The sequence below is a fragment of the Xiphophorus couchianus genome, chromosome 19, assembly GCF_001444195.1.
Source record: "Xiphophorus couchianus chromosome 19, X_couchianus-1.0, whole genome shotgun sequence".
NCBI classification, from domain to species: Eukaryota; Metazoa; Chordata; class Actinopteri; order Cyprinodontiformes; family Poeciliidae; genus Xiphophorus; species Xiphophorus couchianus.
The window spans coordinates 3820908-3844615 of NC_040246.1; the positions used below are offsets into that span (position 1 = coordinate 3820908).

Genomic DNA, 23708 nt, shown 5'->3' on the forward strand with positions numbered 1-23708 from the left:
ACATCCAAAATGTCACCCTGCATCATTTTTGTGTCGTTTTACCACATAAAATTCACCGGTGTTTGTGGTGACGCGGCGTGGAAAAGCTCAAGCACCGTAATCTAGATTAAAGACCCGAAACATCACCTGCTCCAGTTTACACTAGGAACTCTGTGACGTGTCGACCCGAGGCCTTGTCGTCGCCGGAGGAACCGACGCTCAGCTCAGTTGATTCGCCGCCCTCCTCTCTCCAGACGAGCTGCTACTGTACGCCTCCCGGTGGAGGACGCGCGCACGAATGGAGCTGAGGAAAGTGTGACCCGGGCAGAACGTGACGCTCAGACCAACGAGGTCACGCTGGGCGTACCTGCTGCGGGCGAGCGACGCGGCGTCTCACAAGTGACAAATGGGGACGGGTTGTCTCACGTTCACAATGTCGGAGGCTGTCACTCGCTGATTTGGTGTTTTTATGCCGGAGCTGTAGGGAAAAGATGATTCTTTCTGTCTGGATCTTTGGGTTGTTTTGGGGCTTGATCTGTTGATTCTAGTCTTATTATTATTCTGCGTCTCTTTGATTAGATCAATGTTGTTTCTGTTTTACTTTAGCTTAGTCCTTCCTAGTGATTCTAGTTTATTTCTTGTGTCTAGTGCTCTAGTTTTATCATGTTCCTTATGCCTAGTGATTTTTTAATGTTAAATTAATTTCCTCGCCCCTTGAGCCACTTTCTCTCTCTCTCTCTCTTTGCTCACACCTGCAACCTGTTTCTAATCAACTCAGTCACTCCTTGCTGGTTCCCCCTGTTATCTCCCTGTTGACTTTTAAATCCTATTTAAATCCTGGCCTTTTGAAACTTTGTGGCGTTTTTTTTTTTTTTTACATAGAAGAAAATCTTCTCAAGGTCTTTTTGCAAAAGTTTTCCTTCCTTATTATAAAATCTCAGGATAGAAATGAAGTAGTGGCTCTTTAAAAGTGACGACCGTCCTAGATATTTATCCAAAAATCACAATTAGAAGTTCTCGCTTTTACAAAATGTCTTAGTATTTGTGGTTCTAATCGTGTCTTATTTAGCTGGACTGAGAGCGAAAATGGCTCCATGCATTGAGAAAGTTGAATCAAGACTGACACATACTGCAAATAGAACCTGCAACATAACAGCTGCGTGCTAAAGTAATATTTTATCAGTCAAATCCAAGTAGTTGTCTGTATAGCCCCAAATGACATCAATATGAAGCAATTTGTAATGTTTAACGTTAGGAAGTACTCACTGTGCGCAGCGGTAGCTTTTTATGGATACTTTAAAGTTTGTTAAGTTTTATCAAGACATTCTGCCACATTCGTGATCTTAATGTGGCCTAAAATGAAAATGAAAAGTATACAGCGGGAGGGAAACTTAAGGATGTTCTAGATTTTCCTTGTTATCGACCGACACACTGCGGACCAGCGGACGAGCCGCCTGCTGGGGGAAGGAATGCGAGGATGTGACAGCGGCGGACGCGAGGGACAGGATGAGACGGACGCTGATGATCCACAGTCTCAGTCCCTGAAGGGGTCCAGGGGCTTCCTGCCGGGCGGATCTGCAGAGAGTCTCAAAACAGAAATGTTGAAGTACTCGGAGTGCTTGAGTTTCACTGCGTTCGATCTTTTGCGTTAAGTGATTTTGGACAAAGATCTGACGGTTTGCTCAGCTTTAACAGGAGTTCGCGCAAAGCACATGCGACCAAAAGCGAAGGAGAACCTTCCTGTCGAGCGTGCAACGTGTCGAGATTCGTGATTCAGATGGGAGAATTTGTGGACAGATATTAGAAGAAAAGTGTAGTTGAGCAGAAAACCCACCACCAGGAGCGTATATGGTGGTGGCAGCAGCATGCTGTGGGGTTTTCCTTTCTTCAGCAGGGACAGTGTTAGAGTTCATGGGGAGATAGATGGAGCTAAATACAGGAGGAAAACTTGCAAAAGACTCGAGCATGAGACCGAAACATGTTGCTGTCCATCAAAGCACACACTAGTGTGGTCTAGTCAAAGGCCAAAGCTAGATTAAATGAAGCATCAGGACTCAAAGAGTGTCCATCCAATCTGACTCAGAATGAGCAACGTTTGTTGGTGGAGACGAAGTTGGCTGTACGCTGCGCAACACAAGTGCACACCACACTTTTCAGAGTGTTTTTTGAAAAAAGGCTTTGTTCTACTTTACCATTTTCTTGCGCAACTTTGTCTTGTTTTATGCAACAGTGGTTTTTGTCTAGTTTCCAGTGCAAATATTTTAGTACACTTGAAATAAGACAGGCTTGATGAAAACGTATCAGTTCCACTGGCACGTCATTTCACTTCAAATGTCTCCGTACAAGTGAAATAACCTGCTAATGGAAAATTAAGGAACTATTTACTTGAAACAAGCTCCTACTTCTTGCTGAAACCTGCGAGTTACTTTCAAGTGTGGTAAAATATTTGCACTAGAAACTAGAGCAAGATTTACTTTTTAAAGTCGGGCGTTTTAAGGCGAAACAAAATTATTTTGGGGGAAAAAAATACAGCAAAGAACTGCACACTCGATCAAGATGATTTCAAATCAACGTGGCCAGCAGAGCATCCAGATGTACAGCTGCTTTCTGTCTCAACTTCTATCTCTCTCTCTCTTTTTATTATTAGTATTATTATGAACTATTGTAGCTTCACTGTGACATGGAAGTAGATTAAAAAGATTAAAAGCTTCCGCTTTGGCAGGGGCACAAGTATGCACGCCACACAGGATGTTGTTGAGGTTATCATTTTTTTTCTTTCTTTTAAAAAAAAAAAATGATGTTACTTAAATCAACAACACGCCGGTATGAATCTTGTTTACAGCAACTGTTTATGCAGGCCGCGTGAGCTCTTCCGGTGGACCTCTGAGAGACAGCGCGAGCGTTTCCGATTAGGAAGAAAAGAAAAGAAACAGAGAGAGAGGGAGAGAGAGAGAGAGAGAGGGAGAGAGGAGGAAGAGCGGCGGCTTACAGCGTCTTGCAGCCGGAGCGGGTTGTAGCCGGAGGGTGGAGACTCGGCAAGCGGAGAGGAGGGAGGCAGCGGGGATCTCAGCTGGAGCAGAAACAGAGAGAGAAACAGAGAGAGAGAGAGAGATACGGAGGGAGAAGTGTGTGTGTGTGTGTGTGGATGTACTTTGCTCGCCTCGCCTCGCTCGCCAACGGAGTGTGTGGATACTACTCCACAGCGCTGGATGCGTGGGGGCTTCGCTAAGAAAAAGAGAGGAAAAAAAACCTAAAGAAAGGTAGGAATTTAAAAATATGTTTTCTTCTTTCTCTCTCTTTTTTTAAAAAGTGGTATGTGGGTAAATTTGAACCAAAACAGGTTGTGTTCTGGAGGAGGAGGAGAAGGAGGAGGAAGAGGAGGGCTTCCTCGTGTCCGTGCTGTCGTTTTGAGATTGATGCCACTGGCTGGTCGGCATCATGGAGTCCCAATGAAATCAGTCAAATTCTCCCCGCTTTGAGCCCTGGCGACGTCTCTCCTCTCTCCATGCATCGGCGACGGGGAGGTGGGAGGAGAGAAAGAAATAAAGAATGGACTCCCCTTTCTTTCGTTCGTTCTTTCTCTCCCCTCACCATTGGGTAGCCCTTAGAAAGTGAAGCCAGAGGAACATCTGCTTCTGGGGATGGAGGTAGAAACGGCAGTGTGTTGGGTTCAGGCATAGTGAGAGGTTTTCTGGTGAGAAGAACCGCGTTGACCACACACCAGCTCCAGGCGGATGTCCAGACAAGGAGGAGAAGGAGGTTGTTTGGTTGTTTGGTTGGTTTCCTACGTCGCTCAGCAGACACCGCACGACTGTCAGAAATCCAAGACAACAAAACGCAGACGTGCCTCTTCAGCCCCTCCACCACCCTAACCCCTGCCTCCGTTCTGTTTCGTCACGAAGGCTTCGTCGAGCTCTGCTCGCGTTAAGTCGGCCCAGTGGTGTTGCTTTCCACGGGGCCCACGGCGAGCGCAAGCCGTGAGTCATAAATTACTCAAGCGCTCACGTCCAGGCGGGCCGGAGCGCATCTAGAATACAAACGGCGGCCTCGGACTCACCGGGGGTTCAGACCGGAGGAGACCCGCGGTAAACAAGCCCAGGAAGCGATCGGCACCGTGAGAGGGGTCAAATGTCACAGACGGAACGCAGACGGGATGAAGAAAATGATTGACCTCTTGACTGTCAGAATAGATGTCCACTTTAAAATAAAAGAACAACAGAGAGGCAAAAAGCCACCAGTTTGAGGAAACAGAAGTCCTGAAGACTGTGTGTGCGAATGTTGCTGTGGAAACCACAGGAGAAGTCTTGGTCCTCGAAGGGACGGCGTGGGGGGTGATGAACAGGATGCTGCGGCTCGGGCCACTTCAGCATTTGTGCTCAGTGCTCTTTGTACATACTCACAGTGGAGGTTTTCTGAAGAGTAGTCGACTTTACCCTGTGACGATGAAAGGGTTCAGAAAGAAACATAAAGGTTTAAAAACTAGTAGCTGAATCCGAGTGAAGATGCAGTTAACGTGGATTTCTACACTTCCACTCATTCTCCACTGAAGCATCCTAAAGCTATGATATGAGACCAGACCTGGCATAGCAACAAAGTTTCCTGGACGATAAATTGTCCCAGAAGTTATTGCCTTAAACGGGAACATTGTTGTTTCTGACGTGTTCAAGTGATATAATAACGGCAAAATAACGCAAGAACACATTCTGCAGTAAGCTTTAAATTAGAGTGAAGATTAAACTCTGGACCTGGAAGACATTTCAAATATCCAAAATAGATTAACAAGACAACAGAAACGATAAATAAAATGAATTATGAAGTCTCTGTGAACAAAGTTGATGTTGACTCAAGACTTTCGTCATCCAGCTTTTGGTAGAAAGAGAGAAAAGAGGAAAAGCTCGTTTTAATTGATCATGTGATTAATTGGTTATGTCCTCTATGAGACAACAATTTTCTTTTGAGTCTAAACTGAGAGAGAAAGACTTATCTCACCAACTTTCAACTTAGACCGTCTGATCTATATCTGTAGTTTTAGGGTTACGGTTGCCAGGCCTCAAGTTCTTCGGGTCACGTCTCGAGTCCCGGCGTCATTTTAAATGCATTAAATCTCTGGGAAATAAGTTCCTTCATTCATTTAGGTCCTCGTCTTGCTACACAGCACTCTGTTGATTTGTTCTCACCTGCTTCATGTCACTAATCTCCTCCCTAGCCGTTATGTCAGCCTGTTTTCTTCACTCCTTGTCAGTTCTTGCTGTTCATTACTCCCTTCCAGCTGCTCTCCTCAGGTCCTGTCTCATCTCTTTTCGCTCCGCTTCTTGTTTTTGTGTGTCGCCTTCATCTTCATCGTGAGATTCCGGTTTTTACATTTGATCCAAATACGCAGCAAAACTTGACAGTGACGGCATTATTTTGTGGGAAAGGAGTTTCTGCAGGCGGCGGCACAGAGGCTGGTTAAAGCTTGAAGTTGGAAGCTGGATGGAGCTGAACATGGGTTGATCCTGGAAGAAAACCTGAAAAGATGCAATGCAATGATTTAGATCAAAGCATAGTCACGCATTTGAAAGGGCCTAAACAAAGTCCTGACCTAAATCCAGGTGAGATTCAGTTGCAAGCCTTGAAAATGGCAGTTCACTCTAAAGATGTCTGAACTATTTTCCAAAAAAGAAGAAAAAAAGGGGGGGGCAAAAATTTCAATTCAGTTCCTTTGGTTTATTTATACAGTTCTGATTCACAACGAATGTCTCAAAATGCTTTGTTTTGGGGGGTTTTCTCCCAAAAATAAAAATATACATTATACATTAAATCATTCCAGTTGCATTGACAGAATCACAGTCATTTTGCATTCATTCAAATTCAGATGCAATCAGCTTCCATTTAGTAGAAAGCTGTGAGATCGCATTAAGTCGCTGACGTCGCAGCAACCTCTCCCCCTGAACCGCGGACAGCCAGTCGCATCAGGCCTTTCATTTTGCTGCAAAGACAAAACAAAACGACACATCTTTCTTAGATTTGAATTTGTAGAAATGTTTGAAAGCAATCCTTTTCTTCCCACGCAGCAATCATTCAACGCCTTGTGTGTTGATGGAAACATGAAATTCAAAACAGTTTGCCTTAAGGTTTGTGGTTGTGATGTGGCAAAGTGCAGAAAACCTCACATGTGGGCTTTTGCAACGTCCTGTAAGTCTTCTGTTGCCCGGTTCCTGATCTAAGGCTGATCTAATCTAATTCTTAAATAAAAGTTTCATGACAATCTAAAAATTTGTCCAAAGTCGGTTAACACTCAGACCACACGTTAACCCAAAGCTTTGGACTTATAACAAATGAAAAAGTCAAAGCGATTCCCCGTCACCGTGGACTGAAATAGTTCTCAAACGTATCCACACCGGTTAGTCCGCAAGTCGGAGCCTGAAACGGTCCGATCGCCTCTCCCTGCAGTACCGAGCCATCCCTGACGTTTGTAATGACTCTAACATCTCAAACCAAATGCAGAGACATCCTGTTTGCGCTCTTCGTGACAACTGAAGCAGAGGGAGCGCAGCGAACCAAAAACAAGGCTGATTGAAACCTAATCTGTCACACAGAAGGAAGTCAAAGCTAAACGTCGTTTCAGTGAGCGCAACAAACTGCTGGGTAGCATTTGAAGAGGAGAAAAAAAAAGAGCAGTGATATCTGGCTCCACCTTTGTTTTTGTGTTTTTCTGCGTCATCTGCAGTCAATATTTCAGAGAAAGAAAAAAACATTCCTTTGTCACTTGCTTGGATGCAACAAAGAAGCCCCACACCAGGCTGCACATGTTTGATTTAATAAACATAACAGAACACATTTGGGCTCCCTGGAGCAATGACTTTCCACCCCGCTGCCTGCCTGACTCCCAGCGGAGGCACCGTTTCCTGGCCCCCCTCCCCACCCACCTGCCTGCGGGACCTAGATTAACCTAAAACACTCACAAGCACACAGACGCGTGTGATATTCACATGCACGTTCATGCAGCCGGCAGGATAGGCGTGGCACGCTGAGGGTGGCACAGGTGTCCAGGCAAATCGAAGGAGCGAGGGAGAGCTGGTGTGACCAAGAGGCAGAGAAAACAAGAGAAGGAAGTGAGGAAGTACTCTTAAAAAAGACTGACATGCATGGCGATGGGTTCTCAAAGATGTTCTCCTGGATTGGATGAGGTCTGATCACTTTGGAAGCCGTCGGCGTACAAGTGGGTTCATCGTCATCTTCAAGAAACTTGGTTGAGAGGATTTCAGGTTTGAGAAGTCGGGCACAATGTGGTCATGAAAGATGGACATGGTCAGCAAAAATACTCAGATAAGCGGTGATGTTGAAATGAATCTTAAGAGGTGTTAAGAGACTAAATATGTCTCTTAACATGTCCCCTATACCATTACGTCATCAGTATTAGCCTTAACCGGTGGAATAAGGCAGCAGGATCCATGGTTTTCATGTTTTTTACACTAATTGTGACCCGAAAATTTGACTCGAACTCGAAACACTGAGTTCCTTTAAATCTAGACTAAAAACCCAGCTGTTTAGAGTTGCTCTTGAACTAAAATCATAAAACATAAATCAATAATCTGATGTGTAATCACGGCAAAATGTGATTTTGTTGACTTTGTGTTTTTATGATGTAAAGCACTTTGAAATGCCTTGTTGCTGAAACCTGCTATACAAATACAATTTGATTGGTTGATGATTGATTGATTGATGACAACAATTTTCCAGTCTACAGCTAATTAATATATGTCATTGCCTACAGTCGATGCGATAGTACCATCAGTTTCATGTTGCTAGCTAACAGGGAAGTTGTGTGGACATCAACTATCGTAAAAGCACTCCTTCCTTTTAGGGTGCGTTCACATCTGCTTAGTCCGCTTTAATCGAACTCTAGTTTGTTTCCCTAGAAAGTCCGGTTCGTTTGGGGACCAAAAAAAAAAGCAAACTCTGGTCCGCCTACAAACCTAGGTTTCAGTTCCTAGTGAACATGAGGATGCCAAGAGGTTTGGAGAATGCTCCAAAAACAGAAAGTGGACTACATTCTGGGTAAATACAACCAAAACAAACGTGAGAGTCTAGAAATGGCTTGTAATCTTTTACTAAAGACAAAAGAGAAATTCTACAGCTGGTAGAATTTGACGCCTCTCCGTGTTTGTTTACATTTTGTGAAGGAGGAAGTGGCGCTCATGTCTTCTTCAGAAGTTGTTGTGTAATTTATTTCTGTGGTACTTGGGAACAGGTTTTTCAAAGGGTGTGGTTCGCTTCACAAGCAAGCCACGCCATCCGAAAATGCAACAGGTGCTGCAATTTTGGTCCCTAATCGAACCGAGTCTACCGAACTACCAGGTGTGAAAACATCCTCTGAAGCATTTCACCTTCAAGAGTTTTTAAAGCCGTTATGAAGATTACAGCAGGTCTAACTTTTTAAAACGTGAAGCCGTTGCCTGCTGCTCAAGTCCCAAAGCTCTGAAAGTGAAGGAGGCTCAGTGTCACTCCCAGCATGACCTCTGCAGCGTATAACAACCTAACAGCTTGGCTCTCGCTGTCCCACCGCTCTGTGCACACGAGGGACAGGTGTCCCTTTCTCATATTCAAGGGCAGGTGGCCGTGCTGTATTACATTCTGTAGTCAATATTGTCTTGAGTTTCCTGACAACTCTGGAGGTCAGGTTGAAGTCACTTCTTCTGACTGCAGTCGGTGGTGAAGCCACTTTGGAGCATCTCGTTGGTTATATCCTCACTCAGCTCAGTAAATCTGACTTTAGATGAGTCAGTGAGCAACTTGCTGCCTCTGGTTTCAGAGTGACCTTGCAGGGCGTCATGGTGTGGTTATTGCTGGTTCATGACGGAGGACGGTACGGTCACTGTGACGACGCTGCCTGTGAGTGTTACCACATGTTCAGGCATTGTTGCTGGTATTTTTTTTACATAGTAACTTCCATTCATAAAAAAATCTTAAGTTTTAGTTCGTCTTTGTCAGGGATATATAAAGTAACTCCCGTTTCTTTCCCGTTTTTTTTCATGCCTTTCCATATAGTATGTTGGTATATATTTTTCATATATTTGACTTGTGATTTTAACATGTACAATTTCATTACTTAAATTACAGAATAAATAACATTTTAAAATAGTGGTGCGTTTAATTTAATTTGTTAAACCATCTGTAGCATTTCTTTCTCAAGCATGAAGTTTGTTTATTTTTAAAATTGGGTCAATATTGGGAAAATGCATGTAATCAACATTTTCATGCAAAATACACAAAAACAGTAATAAATACAGGGATAAAAAAAACCCCACAAAATATATTCAAATACTTTAAAACAAAAGGACACATTGTACAAACTCCAGACCACTGGATGGCGGTAATGCACAAGTGTACAGTTTTCAGAAACCACAGCTAGCGTTAGCTATAACAATCTTGTAGCTAACGCTAGCTAGGAAACCTTAGAAGGTTTTCCCAGGTTTATTTGGAAAACCAGGAAGTACAACCATTTGATAGAAATGTACTTGATCAAAATTAAATTAATTAGATAATTTTTATCATGTCTCACCACAAATTTAGACCTACATTGGCTAAATTAATAGAAAATAGGTTGAACTGCTGTGCCGCTGGAACCAAACATTGCAAATATCTGACTCGTGATTCATCAGCACAGACAGTGTCTGCAAACTGTAGCATGAGTTTCAGTAATTTTATTACTGAGTAATTTCTGCGTCAGCTATGTAGCACTTCTAGAAATTTTGCAGCAGTCACGCCTATTTTCAGGTTAGGAGAAATCTTTTGTTGCGATGCTCATGAAATGGAAATTTCTTCCAAATGACCAAAAAAATAAATAAATCTACGGCAGCCTGGTTCACCCAGAGAGCAAATTATGTCTGCTACACTCCCTAACCCAGCATTCTTCAGCTAAACCAGAAGTTGGAAGCTGTGATACTTTTATAAGATAATCATGCCTTATTATTGTTCACCGCAGCAACATGTAAGCAGAAGGAAGTCAGTCAGCAGTGTGTGAATTCACTGACTGATTCATTTTTCACAGTGGAGGAGTTGGGGAGGCTAGCATCTATCTGCAGCGACCAGCGTCAGACATACCACTCTCTCGCCAAAGGGCATGTGTCGTTAACTTTTTAAGTTGGGTTTCGATGTTTGCTGCCCGTTTGCACCTTGTTGCATCTGTTACAAAAACCTGGTAACCAAAAGACGAATACATTGTGTTGTACCTAACATTTTCAATTGCAAGACGATCTTAATTTCCCAGTAATAGCTGTGCCTTCTAAAAATGAAACTGCACTTGGTCAACTACACAAAAAATCAGTCTATGGGACGCAAGCTGCTGCAATTTGCACACCTTTGTATATGCTTTCGTCTAAACCCGGAGTTATAAAGGTCCAGTCAAAATTTGTGGACTACGAGTCAATAAGACTCGACTCATAATCCAGTCTGATTGAAATTAAGTTCCGCAAATAAGTTTCCAGATGTACAAAGTTGGTAGACACATGTAGTCTGTATTTTCCAATGTTTTAGAAGCTTTTCTAGTTTACAGTTCTGCTCTACTTTCTGTTGGTTTTGGCCATAAAGTCCTAGTAAAACACTATGAAGTTTGCGGTCGATAGGCGACAAAATGTGGAAAAAGTTTAAGAGGCACAAAACTAAGGGATGTGTTTGACGTGGATGTCTGGATTTTGGTTTCAGGTGAATTCATGTTTACATATCCAAATATAACAAATTAGTGATCCTCATTTGGACTGATACAGTTGTGTTAAAACCAGCCCCTGCATCGCAGCTTAGAGACAAATACTGTATTTCAGTAGGAAGCAAAGTAGAACCACTTTTCTGCTGGTTGCTGGTCTGAAAGCAGGAAGTGATTGTTTCTGAATAAAATCTGCCGTCGTTGTAGCCATAGACAAATGAAAAAAGCGTGAAAGATTTCCAAGTACAGCAAATTTAGTATTCACAAGGCTTTAAAGGAGCCTTAAGATAACTCTGCGGAGCAGTTGCTTCCTTCCTCTTTGCCATCCCTGTAGACCTTTTGCAGGTTAATCACTTGTTCTCCAGGGTCCAGATGGCTTAGCGAGAGACACATTTTTAATTATCACGCTCCGATTTCACACCCTGGGCACGGCGGAGGGCAGAACACCCCCTGCCTGGCTGCCGTACCTTTCGCACAGCGTAAAGACAGAGAAGAGGTATAAATAAAGAGAGGGAGGCGGCGTGCGTAGCAGAACGCGAATGATCGTCACTCTCTCCACAGGTCAGGAATTATATCTCCGCCAGGATATTTCCAGCCGTGCTTAATCACTCTTTAAGTCAGCAACACCCTGAGCTATAATCACATCAGCAGAGGGCCTCGAGATGAACACAGACCCCCTGAGGTCCCAGGGGAGGAGGTTCAAAAAAAGGTCTCCAAATGGCAAGGGAAGGATGACGGAGGGGGTCACATTGATTCAGTGGTCTTAGCAGCAGGGCAGAGAATACTGGGGCAAGCGTGGGAGGTGTGGACGGGTTCTGCTCCTTCAATGAACACCTGTCAGCCCCAGAGGGAGGGATGGGAAGCAGAAGGCTGGAACATGGGAGGGAAATGGATTTTCCTCTCCGCGCAGCTCGGCTCGAGGCGCTTCGCCGACGTCAAAGGAGGGAACGAAAACCGCCAAGTCGAAGAAAATCAATTCAAGAAATGCGCTTACACGTCCGTGTTGTCTTCGCTTCTCATCCCGTGATCTTGATAATTGCGATGATGCGAAACTGTTCATTCAGAAACTAAGCTCAACAGCTTCTTCTTTTCTTCGAGGAATAATTTGCCATCTCCTCCATTTTTTTTATGTTCTCGTTTTTTTTGCCTTTGCAGCAGTGAACTGATCTAAAAAGAATATGAGAGCATCATCAGTCGGCAACACCTCTTTATTTCGTTTTCTTTTGCACAATGTGAAGACTACAATGATGTTTTTTTTAATTTAAAAATAAAAGTATATTAACTTCCGTGTCAGTAGATCAATTTATTGCCTTTATGTCCAAGGAACGACGACTGCTCCCAGTACTCCCAGTCTGTTTGAAGAGTCTTTGGTTGAGCACCCAACCCACTCAGCTTACAACATAGCCTTCCTTTTTAAACACACAGAAGCTTAAAAGATTAACCACATTTTAGCTTGCTTGTTTTTGTGCCTATGAATATATATATATATATATATATTTTTAGCAGTTTTGTAATGCAAAACAAAAGAATACGCGATTGGAGCGTTGCGGTTCTGTGCGCCAGGAAACATCGACGCACTTCTGCTCGACTAATTCAACGTTTTCACCTGGTTACCAGCCAAAGTACAGACACGAGAGAGCAAACGTCATTATGGTCTGATGCGTGCCATGCTCTCTGTGTTTGTTCGTTTGCACAAGACCTGAACAAATACAACGTGAACCAGTTATGATCATGTGACTGTCACGTGAATTCATCTCCAAGGAGAAAAGGTCAAAGTCAATAATAATAGGGATAAGTGCGTTTGCACAGACCTCAGAATGACTTGTAGAGTTTTTAGGAACAATAAAAGCACCTTATGCTGCAATAAGTAAGTGAACAAATGTGTTTAGAAGGGGGAAAAAACATATTGGGCAATGACGAGCAGGTTCCCACCTTGAGCTACTTAAAGGTTTGCGTTATTTTTTGAGCAACGCTGCTTGTTTCTTGTCTTGACTCGTGTGCTTGTGCATCTAAGAATGTTTTCTTTGTGTGTGCTAAGCAGGGATTCACGGATTCACAAGGATTTAGGCCTCTGGGCTGGAGCCAGTTTTGGTGCCCAATTCACTAAAAAATATCTTCATTATTTTCAAATCATTGAATATTGTTTGAATTTATAGAAACACTAAAATATTAATAGAACTCACCTGATATCGTCTTGAGAGTTTATATAAGATACAATATTGCAAAACACGCATTCTTTAAAAAAAAAGACAAATCTTTTGTACCCCCGAAAAATTGCCACCCTGGGTTATTGCCACTGTAAGCCCAGTCTGAAGTCTGACACACATTCTCTTTTCAATGTATTACCCCGTATCGGACCAGTAGAAACCAGTTCAACCAGTTTCCATGTATCCTTAAGGTTCAGAGGTCAAAGGGAAAGGTGCTCCCTTCACTCTGTTCTAGATGACATGATTTGCACATTTTCTTAGGAAAGCTTTCAAATTGGCCATATATCAACTTCAATTGATAAAGACCCAAAGCAAACAGTGGGTTATATATTCCCATTCTCTGTCTGTGAACAATGAAATCATATTTATATCACAAAGTAGCCATTCAGCATATTGTCTCAATCAAAAGTGCTCCTCTAACATCTCTAATTTTTTTATGCCTTTGTTATTCCCTAAGCAGCTCTAACATTGCGTGAATGTTTTTGGCCCGGAGGCTGGTCCGGTGTTGCTGCTGAGGTTTTGTTAATGGATCCCTCTCTGTAATGACGCTTTAATGTTGCATCCTGCCCTGATTTATAACGGGTGGGATTCCCTTCCTTGGTGGAGCTACTGATGCGCGGTAATTGGTCCATTTATCAGAGGCAGCCGAGGACGGAGGCGCAGAGTCACACATGCTTTACGAATGAATCTGAAAGCAGAGAAGTTGGAGGAGAGAAGCTGAACGTATGTGTCAGCGCGGAGAGAAGAGAAACCTAAAGGGCCAGTTTGACATTTTGGGAAATGCTTTTGTGCTCTTACTGAAAGTTGACTCCCATTAGGCTTAAGTTGCCAAAACAGGCATCAGCTTCTTTTCTTGTTCTCCACTTTGCTTTGCACTTATTTAGTGTGAACAGGAAGCAAAAATAAATCCGTATAGCCTTACAAAAGCTTAGTCTAAATATGCACTTGCTTTGTATTTATTCCTATCATCATCTTCAGATTTCAAATACTTCCATTTTAAATGGTGGGTAATATCAACTTTTTTGAGCTCTACATCATGTTGTAATGTGGTAACATTAAAACTACATTACAAGTTACCTGGAGTGTTGCCTTGATTCATTCATGCTTGTGTGAGAAATCCTTGAATCTCCTGTGGCAGCCATTCAGCTGAAAACTTGCTCTCACAAAGCGCCTCCTCTTTACCGAAAGCTTTGCTTCTTGCTGCAAAGTCCTACAGACTAGCGGCAGCAGCGATGAGCAAACGGAACTGCATGTCTGCCGAGTTCGTCATACGAACTACTTCTCAGCCCGACGCTCCTAAGAACGGTTACAAACGGCATCATGGAGGAGTATTGTCATGACATGCAGAAGGGGGAAGTGTCGGAGAGCGTTGGAGCTTCTTAAAGAGACAGTGGCCAATTTCAAGGTGTCAGATACGGCTATGATTCAAAGACAGTTTTTGAAATACAACTGAAGGTATTTAGTTATGTGATTGCACTATAAAATGGCATCATGTCCCTGGAAAATATATTTTAAAAATAAAGTTGGCCGTGTGCTTTACTTCTTCTCTCTTGTGGCTTTCTACTGTGGGTGACATGACCTAGGGGGCGCCATGGGGCGAAAATAAGACTGTCACTTGGGCCAAGAACAAGCCTTCTGTTGCTTTTTTGCATATTTAGAGAATCATTATGGATTTCACACTTTCTGAACGCCATGAAATATTCTTAAAGTTGATCGTGGTGAGTCAGAGTTAAATTAAATGTCTGTTTCTGAATAGAGTCTTAAATATTTTAAGATTTCAGCTGGATTATTCTACACTGATTCTTTAAAACACAGCTCCGAAACCTACATTTTATTGTCACTAAAAGCTAAATTTCTCTGTTACATGTGGGGAAAATGTTTTTCTTTATTCTCTCTAAAAGAGAGAACCATTTTTTTTTGTTATGAATATCTCTTATGGGTGACGTAATAAAAGGTTTAGAGGAATGCATCTGGAATGCAGAAACAAATTTGTGCAGCGCTCTGATTCAGCCTCTCTTTTCCTCTGTTTCCATTTTCCTCCCTGCAGACGGAGAGCGTGGCAGACACAAGCCTCTGACCGAGCGGGTGGCAGACACCAGGGCAGGAGGCGTAAGGAGGAGCAAGCAGACAAGGTAAGACAAAGCAATAAAACACGGCATAAAGCTGATTGTTTTTGTCTTAAAGCATGAATGATCTGCGAGGAGGTCAGGCTGCGGCCCAACCAAATTCCTGCAGAAATCAGTTTGGTGAGAAAACATGAAAACATTTCACTGCAGCAGATGGAGAGGGGAGAATCACTTTCCACATTAAAGCTGAAACACTCCAGACTACAAGTCATACTTCATGTAGTTTAGCCCCTTCTTGTTGCCTTTAGGACGTCGGCCATTCCAGACGGAGGATCTGCTTAACGTCACCATTTCTTCGGCCGCCTCTCTGCAGATATGAGAGTGTCAGGGAGGAACTCCACTGACGTTAAGCAGCAGGGTGGCTCTCAGTTTAGTACCGCTATCTTTTGTTCTCAAATTGTCGAGGTAGGTATTGTAGTGAGCGAGTTCGTACAATAACAACAAAAAAACAATTTCTGTGATCTGTGAGTGTCAATCTCAAAACGAATACCTAACACTTGGCTGCCAGACCTTGTCTCACACAATTTAATATTCCAGCCTGTATTTTGGAGGAACAGCATGAAGTAGAGACTGTCGCTGCGTTTCCATTGACCTTATGGTTGTGCAAATTGGAATTAAATAATAAATTTGCTCAATAGAAACAAGATAATTTCGGAAAAAAACTCAGAAAAAAACTAATATATAAATTTTAAAAACCTTTTGCGCTAAAATAAGTTGTTTTTTCGGCTGCATCAAAATTAGTATTTTTGGCAAAACTGCGATGGAAACATTTTTTTCCACATCACGCGAGTCACGTGATTGATAACCCTGTAAAGGGGAAAAACGACACGGACACGACGTTCCTCCTTTCGCTTCCAGTGTTATTATGGAGGAGCAGAAGCAACGCGGTCCACTACATCCAGTCAGACAAAACTAATCGAGACACGATCGGTGAACAAACTGAAGATGTAGATAATCAAAACAGACAAAACCAATCGAGACACGATCGGCAAACAACTGCAGGTAATCAAAACGACCAGATCCAACAGTATCATACCCTGCAACATGATCAGCAGCTAGATGTTACTACTGATGGAAAAGACGAAGAAGACGACAGGAAGTGGTAGCAGGGCGATGGCCTGGCATGATTTTTAACAACTTTTGGCATAAACAAACTTATTCACGTGGGATTTTAATCGTGTTTCTTATTTAATGGAAACACCACAATTACAAACTTGTGTTGTTTTTTTTTTTTCAACTTTAGCAGAACATTGACTTTGAACATTTGTAATAGAAACGCAGCTCGTGACATGAACTGAAGGAGCACGGTAAAAAAATGCAGATGAAGCAACATGTAGCGCCAGTAAACTGTTCAAACCTCACAAACTGCTTCTTACAGCCACGTCTTAGCAACAGCTGATCTCAACTGATTTCGAAATAACTCGTCGAAGATTAAAAGACGTGCTGCAGGTTCATTGGCAAAGGAAATAGTTTAGAATCCTCTACAAAATAAAGACAATTGCCTTTATTCATCAAGTCATATTTGCTCTAGGACAAGGGCAGAAGATCAAACTCTTGTCCCTAAACTCCATCTGGTTTTTACCAAACTCAGAAAAGTTAATCAAAGAACAGGTGTTTTAACCAATGCATTTATAGACTGAAAATGGTGGTAGTTTTTAGTTTTACTGCATATAAAATCAGGTTTTTCAATATTTGACCACTAATCAGAGCTGATAAATTCTGATCTTCAGTGACCGGTGTGGCTCATAAGTTTCGGTTATGTATTCATTATGTCTTACCTACTGTTGCTTGTTAGGAAACAGAAGCAGGTGAAACGTGACTTGCTATTTACGTTGTAGTTTAGTGAGTATCTTAGAAATGTTTAGTGATTAGATTTAACAACACAAATCTAAAATTTAGTTTTAGTTTACAATTTCCTCATAATCTCTCAAGTTTGCAGGTCCAGCGGTAAAATATAAAGGTTGTTTCATGGTGTAGAGGTTTAGGAAATTACCGTACGTATGGGAATGTTAAAAGTTTATCTTAGCATGCTAAGTTAACTTAGCCGTCAGCCCATTATCATTTATTTTGACCGATGTGGTTGCGTGCTACTTGTGGTGTCCTAAAATGTGTGAGAAAACAACTGGGTTTTTTTTACCTGGCTGTTAGTTTATTAGTTTATGACCGTCTATTTCAGCTAAAAAAAAAAGAAGAAAGAGTGAACAAATCTTCATAAAATGGGCTATTGTGACAGTGTTTTGCGTAAAAATGGAAGACCTACTTCTCGGCAGGCATCCCAGAAACCTTAAAGTGTGACATGAATTACTATCAATAGTCTGAAGATGCAGTGTCCCGTTTCGACGTCCCCCGAGTGATAAAACAATATCACGACCTTGCTGTGTGAAACTCGAGGTCTGATTTCTGATCTTTGGGCTCTTGCAGTAAGTTTGGACCCCATTTTAAACAACTCCAATAAATCTTTCCATTTCCTGTTTGACAGCATATGCCCGTACAAGGAGCTGAACTCGTCAGACTAACAACAACCAGGATGGTTCGGCTGCAGCGACTGTTTAGGTTACACGATGTTCGGTCTACCGCGGGTTCTTTGTAGGAATCCTCCTCAAGCTGCCGCTGGGTTTGCACTGACGACTTTCAGAGATGTTCCAGCTGGAAATGCTTCGAACAGACCAGAATTAAACTTTGACTGTGAGATTAAGTCCAACCTCTCTGCACAGAAAACTACCTTGAAAAACTTTAATAATTGTGGTGTATTCAGTAAAGTCTTCTAAAAAAAAGGAGAGAAAAGCTAAATGATGCCAATATTTAGCTACTGAAAAGCGAATAATAGATGTGTTTTGATCATTAACTTTACATCAGTGTGTGCTAATCGGCGTGGGGAGGAAGCATTTTTGTAATTCCACACGTTATTGAATTACACAAGTCAACTCTTTAATTATTAGATGGACTATTGCTCTGGTAGTCAGCTTGTAAAACAGTGCCATAAGAGTCTATAACAGAGTTAAGAGTAACGGCTGTCACTCTTTTAATTGCAACACCATGTCCAACTTCATGTTATTTCCAAGTACATTTTCTTCCAGTCATAATATTTGTTGGGCAAAAGCCTTCTTTCAATCAGGTTTCCAGCAACAGGTGGAGGAGGGGAAGCACTGTGTAATTCTATGCTATAGCAGAAAAGTCCAGAACGTCCAAATTATCATTCTGACATGTGATTAGTGAAACTGAATTGACGGGAAAAAATTTTGTTTTTTAAAAAGATAACTTTTTATTGCCTTGTTGTTGGTACCCGACGCTAGGTTTTTAATTAATACAGTAGCTCCCTCAGCCAGATGAGCAGATTTGCTACCATGGAACATTAATATACATAGATTGCTGAGGTCAGCACTGACCTCACACTGAGTCACACCACAGTGCACACACACACCGATGACGGAGAGCGACGCAGGGATGATTGATCTAACACCACGAAGGAGGAGGATGCTGTTTTTGAGACCCTGATCTGTAAAATCGAACATGGGGGTGTAAATTAGCACCGTACACTTTGTAGACAACACTTTATGGAAAGCAGTTCTGAACAAACTAAACTGTATAAGGTAACTGTAATGTACGGTATGTGGTCACTGACTGATAAAAGGCATAGTTTTAAATATAATAGTGTCCACCTTATGGGACATTTTCTAGCAGATTGTTGGGGTATAACACATTCAGATTACAAAAAAAAACGGGATGATTATACAAAAAGAAGCAGATGCTAACTTCAGTGTCATCAGCAGCTAACAGTTTGCCAGTTAGCAAACATTGGCAAAGTGTTAGCAGCATTCACATTGCCAGGGCTAACGCGTTGCAATGTTTTGGTCTTGTCCATCATTCAAGAACAACTTCCTCTCTTACTTAAAAATATGAGTCTAAAATATAAATACGATGAAGTATCTATGTAGATACGAAAGATACACACTTTTGTATTTTGGACAATAAGCCAATAGCGACCAAACAAAGTCAGATGCTAACTATGTGAGAATTGTGGTTGTTTAAAACTAGGAGATCTTATGTCATGAGATTTCAATAACACATCTATTATCACCTATAAAAAACTACTCTATATGTGCATTATTACATTTACCCAGGTATTTTGGAAGCACTGAGACTTCCAGCTGTGTTTAACACCTCCAAGCAAATATCTATTTTTTTGTGACAAACACTTTTCAGAGTGGGTCTGTTTCCAATAAACCTTAAATGTAAGCGGAAGAACGTTTTAGTTGAGAGAATGAGGTTCGTGTTTCAGCTGCTCTTACACTGCTTTAACCGCTCTGGGAATCTTCTTCTGTTAAACTTTGATGCTGGTAATGTTGACATTATTGCCACCTACTAGAGGAGAATGTGTATTACAGCATTTTGATAGGCATCAACTGCAGACACTGATTTGTCTCTTTTTTTTTTTTTCTAAACGGAGGGCAACAGCAAATGGTGTAGTTGCGACTGAAGTCCATGTTGTCGAACCAAAATCTAAAATACATGATAATTTACAGAAACACAGACGAGTCACTATTTGAATAATTCTGAAAAAGTAAAATAAAATTTAAAGAATATGGTCAAGAAATTAATTTTTTTACACAAACATCCATCAGCTCACTCAGCATTCTTTGTGCCATTGTTTATAATCATGGCAGTTTTTTATGAAACCACTTGTACTTCTCATCTATCTAACTACTTTGAACACAATGCTGGACAAAATGTCACCGTCCTTTTTTTTTTTTTTTCTTCCTCCCACGTCCTCCTCACTGTCAGGGGCTGCCTAGCAACAGCCACCATAAATAATACACGCCTGCATCTGCATGTGCAAGTGTGTCTCTACTGGCATGTGATAAGAAACAGGCTTTCTGCTCCTAGCGCTGCGTCTTTGCGTGCCGGTGTAGTGCTGCTCACCCCCCCCAGTGCAGTAAAATGTCTGGGATGTTTCAGCCGCTGTTTCCTCCACGCAGGCTGAGCAGACAGGAACTGAGCGGGAGCGCCCATGGCGAGTAACAACACGGCCAGCATCGCACAGGCCAGGAAGCTGGTGGAGCAGCTGAAGATGGAGGCCAACATTGACAGGATAAAGGTGAACTATTTGCATGCGTTCTTTTTGTACTCGATATCAGGGGCGCCGCCACGAAACGTGGGCCCCGTGACATGGCAACAGATATGCTCGATATGAACTACTTGTTCTGCTGTGTAGTATGTGCTTTTAGAAATGGTGGACCGGCTTAGTTATCAAAGTTATCAAGTATCACAAATAATGTTTGATTATTATTATTATTTTCGTAGGTTCTGAAACCTGTTGGGCCAATTTATTGTTATGGCATTTCAAAGGTTAAGATCAAAATAAGCAACCTTTTGCTGACAGATGTTATTTATTGTGAGTGGGAGTTAATATAATACTTCCTAACCTCAAATCAATAAATATTCAATAAATTAGAATGTTTTTGTAAAGTCCATTTATTTCAGCAACCTTGTCACCAAGTGTAACACAATATATGTACACAGACAGATGATTGAAAGCCTTTATTCTTTTAATTATAATTTTCTGCTTACATATAATGAAAACATTACATTTTCGTCATCAATAAAAAAATATATGTTTATCTCAGAGATGTAGCCTTGTTGAAAAGTGGGTTTAATACCTGCTTAAATGTTATACATTTTCAAAAGGTACTTTGAATCTGGTAAATGATCCTTATCAGAACATACAGTGTAATTTATTGGATATGACTGTATGTACACATAAAAATACACAGGATACTTTCCACTTATCATTAACGTAATGACATTACGGCAATATAAAATTAGTTTAAAAAAAACAACTAAATCAAATGAAGCTGCTGTTGAGTTTCAGCTCATGTAGCCTAGCATGTTAGCAACACTTAGAGAACTTTTTGTGGATGTCATAAACGATAAATTTTAAAACCAAAGCTTTTGTACCAATCTTGTTCTGAACCAAGACTAAACAGGTTCCACAGCTTTAACTCTGAACTCTAGTGTAAAGCTCACTGGTTAAACTTAGTTTGGTGTGTGTGTGTGTGTGTGTGTGTGTGTGTGTGTGTGTCTAATTCCAGGTGTCCAAAGCAGCAGCAGACTTAATGTCTTACTGCGAAGCTCATGCCAAAGAGGACCCCCTGTTGTCACCGGTGCCAGCGTCAGAAAACCCATTCAGGGAGAAGAAGTTCTTCTGCGCCATCCTGTAAACCCAGCATGGCCCTTCAGCCGCCTGCTGTCGGAGGGACTTTGAACGCAGACGTTCAGAACCCGCAGAAATCGTCTAATAGGAGGGCATCGCATTGTCCTCTCAAACGCTTGGCATTTAAAGAGATCCAATCAACAGAGTAAACATGTAACCAATGAAGGGGGTGTTATGTTTTTTTTTGTTGTTGTTTTTTTTTGGAGGATATGTGGCACGTAGGAGGGATTTGTACTTTTAGGTGACTGAAAAGGGAAGATGAAGGGAGCGATAAACACCCAGGGACGCGACGGAAAACCAATCAACCGACCGGGTTTTCAGGCTCTATTGTGTATAAATTTCAAAAACAGATGAAGTCATGGATATTGTTTTGTTGCTCTTTGGGGACCATCAGGTGAAGCACCACAGGGACAAGCAGCCAAAACTCTTGACGCCGCCCGATTATTATTGGAATGTGTTATTATTATTTTTTTAAGTTGTTTGCCTTTTTACCAATTTCACCGAGATAATCTTTCTATAACTGTATGTAGGTGACTGACGAAGCCTTTATCTTTTGCTCTTTCTTTTTGTTTTATAAACCAATGGGTTAGTGAAAGCTTTTTTCTTTTAAATCGCGGGACGTTTCTCTCTGTACACCTGTCTGAAAGTCTTCAGTCTTCTGTGACTCGTACAAATACGATGCAGTTTGTCTCCTTCGGACTCAATCCCTCTTTCTACTGTTTGTACAAAGTGACTAGCAGATAAACTGTGCTGTGGTGTGAGCTCGACATGTTTGTGTTTGTATCATTAATTATAACACGAAAAGGTCAAACTCTTCTTCCTTTCCTTTTAATTGCGCAGGTCAGCTTCAATCTACGAGTGAAAACATAAGAGAACTGCTGACCAACCAAAATAACCAAATAATATTCATAATGTGGCCAACTAAATACATATTTTGAATGTAGAAACCTAATAAATATTCTCACTATGTGTGCAAAATAGTCATACAAATGTCTCTTTAAAATTTTTAGTATCAGTAGTTGTTTTTTTTCTTTAGAAAATATTAACTGAAAACATCTATTAGTATAGATTTATTCACCAGTATTGATAAAAGCTTTATTAACATTATTTCAGAATTAACCTTTTTTGTTGTTGCTAACTTGTTGCTCTAGGATTACTATTTAGTTTGGGGATTCAAAAAACAAGCTACTTAATTTGATATAGAGCAATTACTGAGATGAATTTAAAGAGGTACTATTAGAAATACTGCTGACAATAAACAAGTAACATTGTATTGGTGGAATAGATATAATTACATTTAGTTTCATTTCACATGATATCAGATCGATGAGATATTTGGAAGAGAAACAGGCCCACAGCATCACACGTCCACCACCATATTTGTGGATATCCATTTTGTGTTTGAAGAGTGTTTCTTTCCCAAGATTCTGATGCGCTACGTACATTTTTTGTTGTTGACCTTTTTTCTCCCCTGCCCCCCTCATTATTCATATTATAATTTTAATGCCGCAGCCATCAGATTTCAGAGTGAGCTATTAGTCTCACCTGATGGATGCGCACATTTCCAGTTCAAGTCCCAGTAGTACTCAGCAAATCCTTATGTTTGTGATGGTAGGGCAGCACATGCTACATTTTTTTCTAGCATCCCTCCCAAATTGGTTGGCATGTGGATGAGCTTTTTTTGTTTGTTTGTTTGTTTTTTAAACATCAAATATAAATTGTACTTTTGGTTGGAAAAGTGAGATTATGCTAGTGCAATGAGATACGCTGCATTGATTTACCCAACATGTTTAGCTTTTTTTTTTTTTTCCAGTGATTCCTTGTATTTTGAGCACTTCTTATCTGCCAGTCACAAAACTTGCACTCTTATGGACAATGGTCTGTAATTGTGTTACAGTAAATCGTGTTATGCAACTTGATTAGCAGACTCCTATAGGTCTGGCCACATGCAAGTAGATAAAAACTCTTCCTTCTCATAAATCTGGTGTCCATTCCAGAATATTTTATAATGTATACTATAAAATATGCATCACTCCAACTATATTACATACAGTTATATTACTTGCTAGAGCATCTGCCTTTCTAATTACCAAGTGACTGGATTTTCTTCCTTCTCTTCTCCCCTCGTGTTGACTGGAGTGATGGCAAAGACAAACTGCAGTGCAGATGCATGCATCAACAAGATTTGATTAGAGCATAGGAAAAAGAGGGAGGAAAAAATAAGTATCCAAATGACACGCTCAAGATTAATTTCCTCATGCCATATCCTCCTGAGACCCAGCAATACATTTTTGTCCTCTGTGGAGCACATAGGTTTTTTGTTCATAACTCTGAAACCATGCATGCAACTGTGTTAAATCCTGTTGGTCCTTAGAGATGACATCCTGGGCCTCGAAATGTGTTCATATTTGCCACAAGAGAGTCCCGATGTCCTCTCCAAAGGACATACTCTAAAAAATAAATAAAAACATGTTTTGAAATTTTTTCAATTGTAGTGATGT

At 41.2% G+C, this 23708-nt stretch overlaps 1 protein-coding gene across 1 annotated transcript; it reads left to right on the forward strand.

The window, feature by feature from the left end:
* Positions 1–2995: 2995 nt before the first annotated feature.
* gng2 (guanine nucleotide binding protein (G protein), gamma 2) lies at positions 2996–22179 on the forward strand. The gene is made up of 4 exons (XM_028000853.1): positions 2996–3239; positions 14918–15002; positions 19973–20091; positions 21086–22179. Exons 3-4 carry the CDS (start codon positions 20005–20007, stop codon positions 21212–21214), a joined length of 216 nt encoding a protein of 71 aa, XP_027856654.1. The 5' UTR covers positions 2996–3239; positions 14918–15002; positions 19973–20004; the 3' UTR covers positions 21215–22179.
* The last annotated feature ends 1529 nt before the right edge of the window (positions 22180–23708 follow it).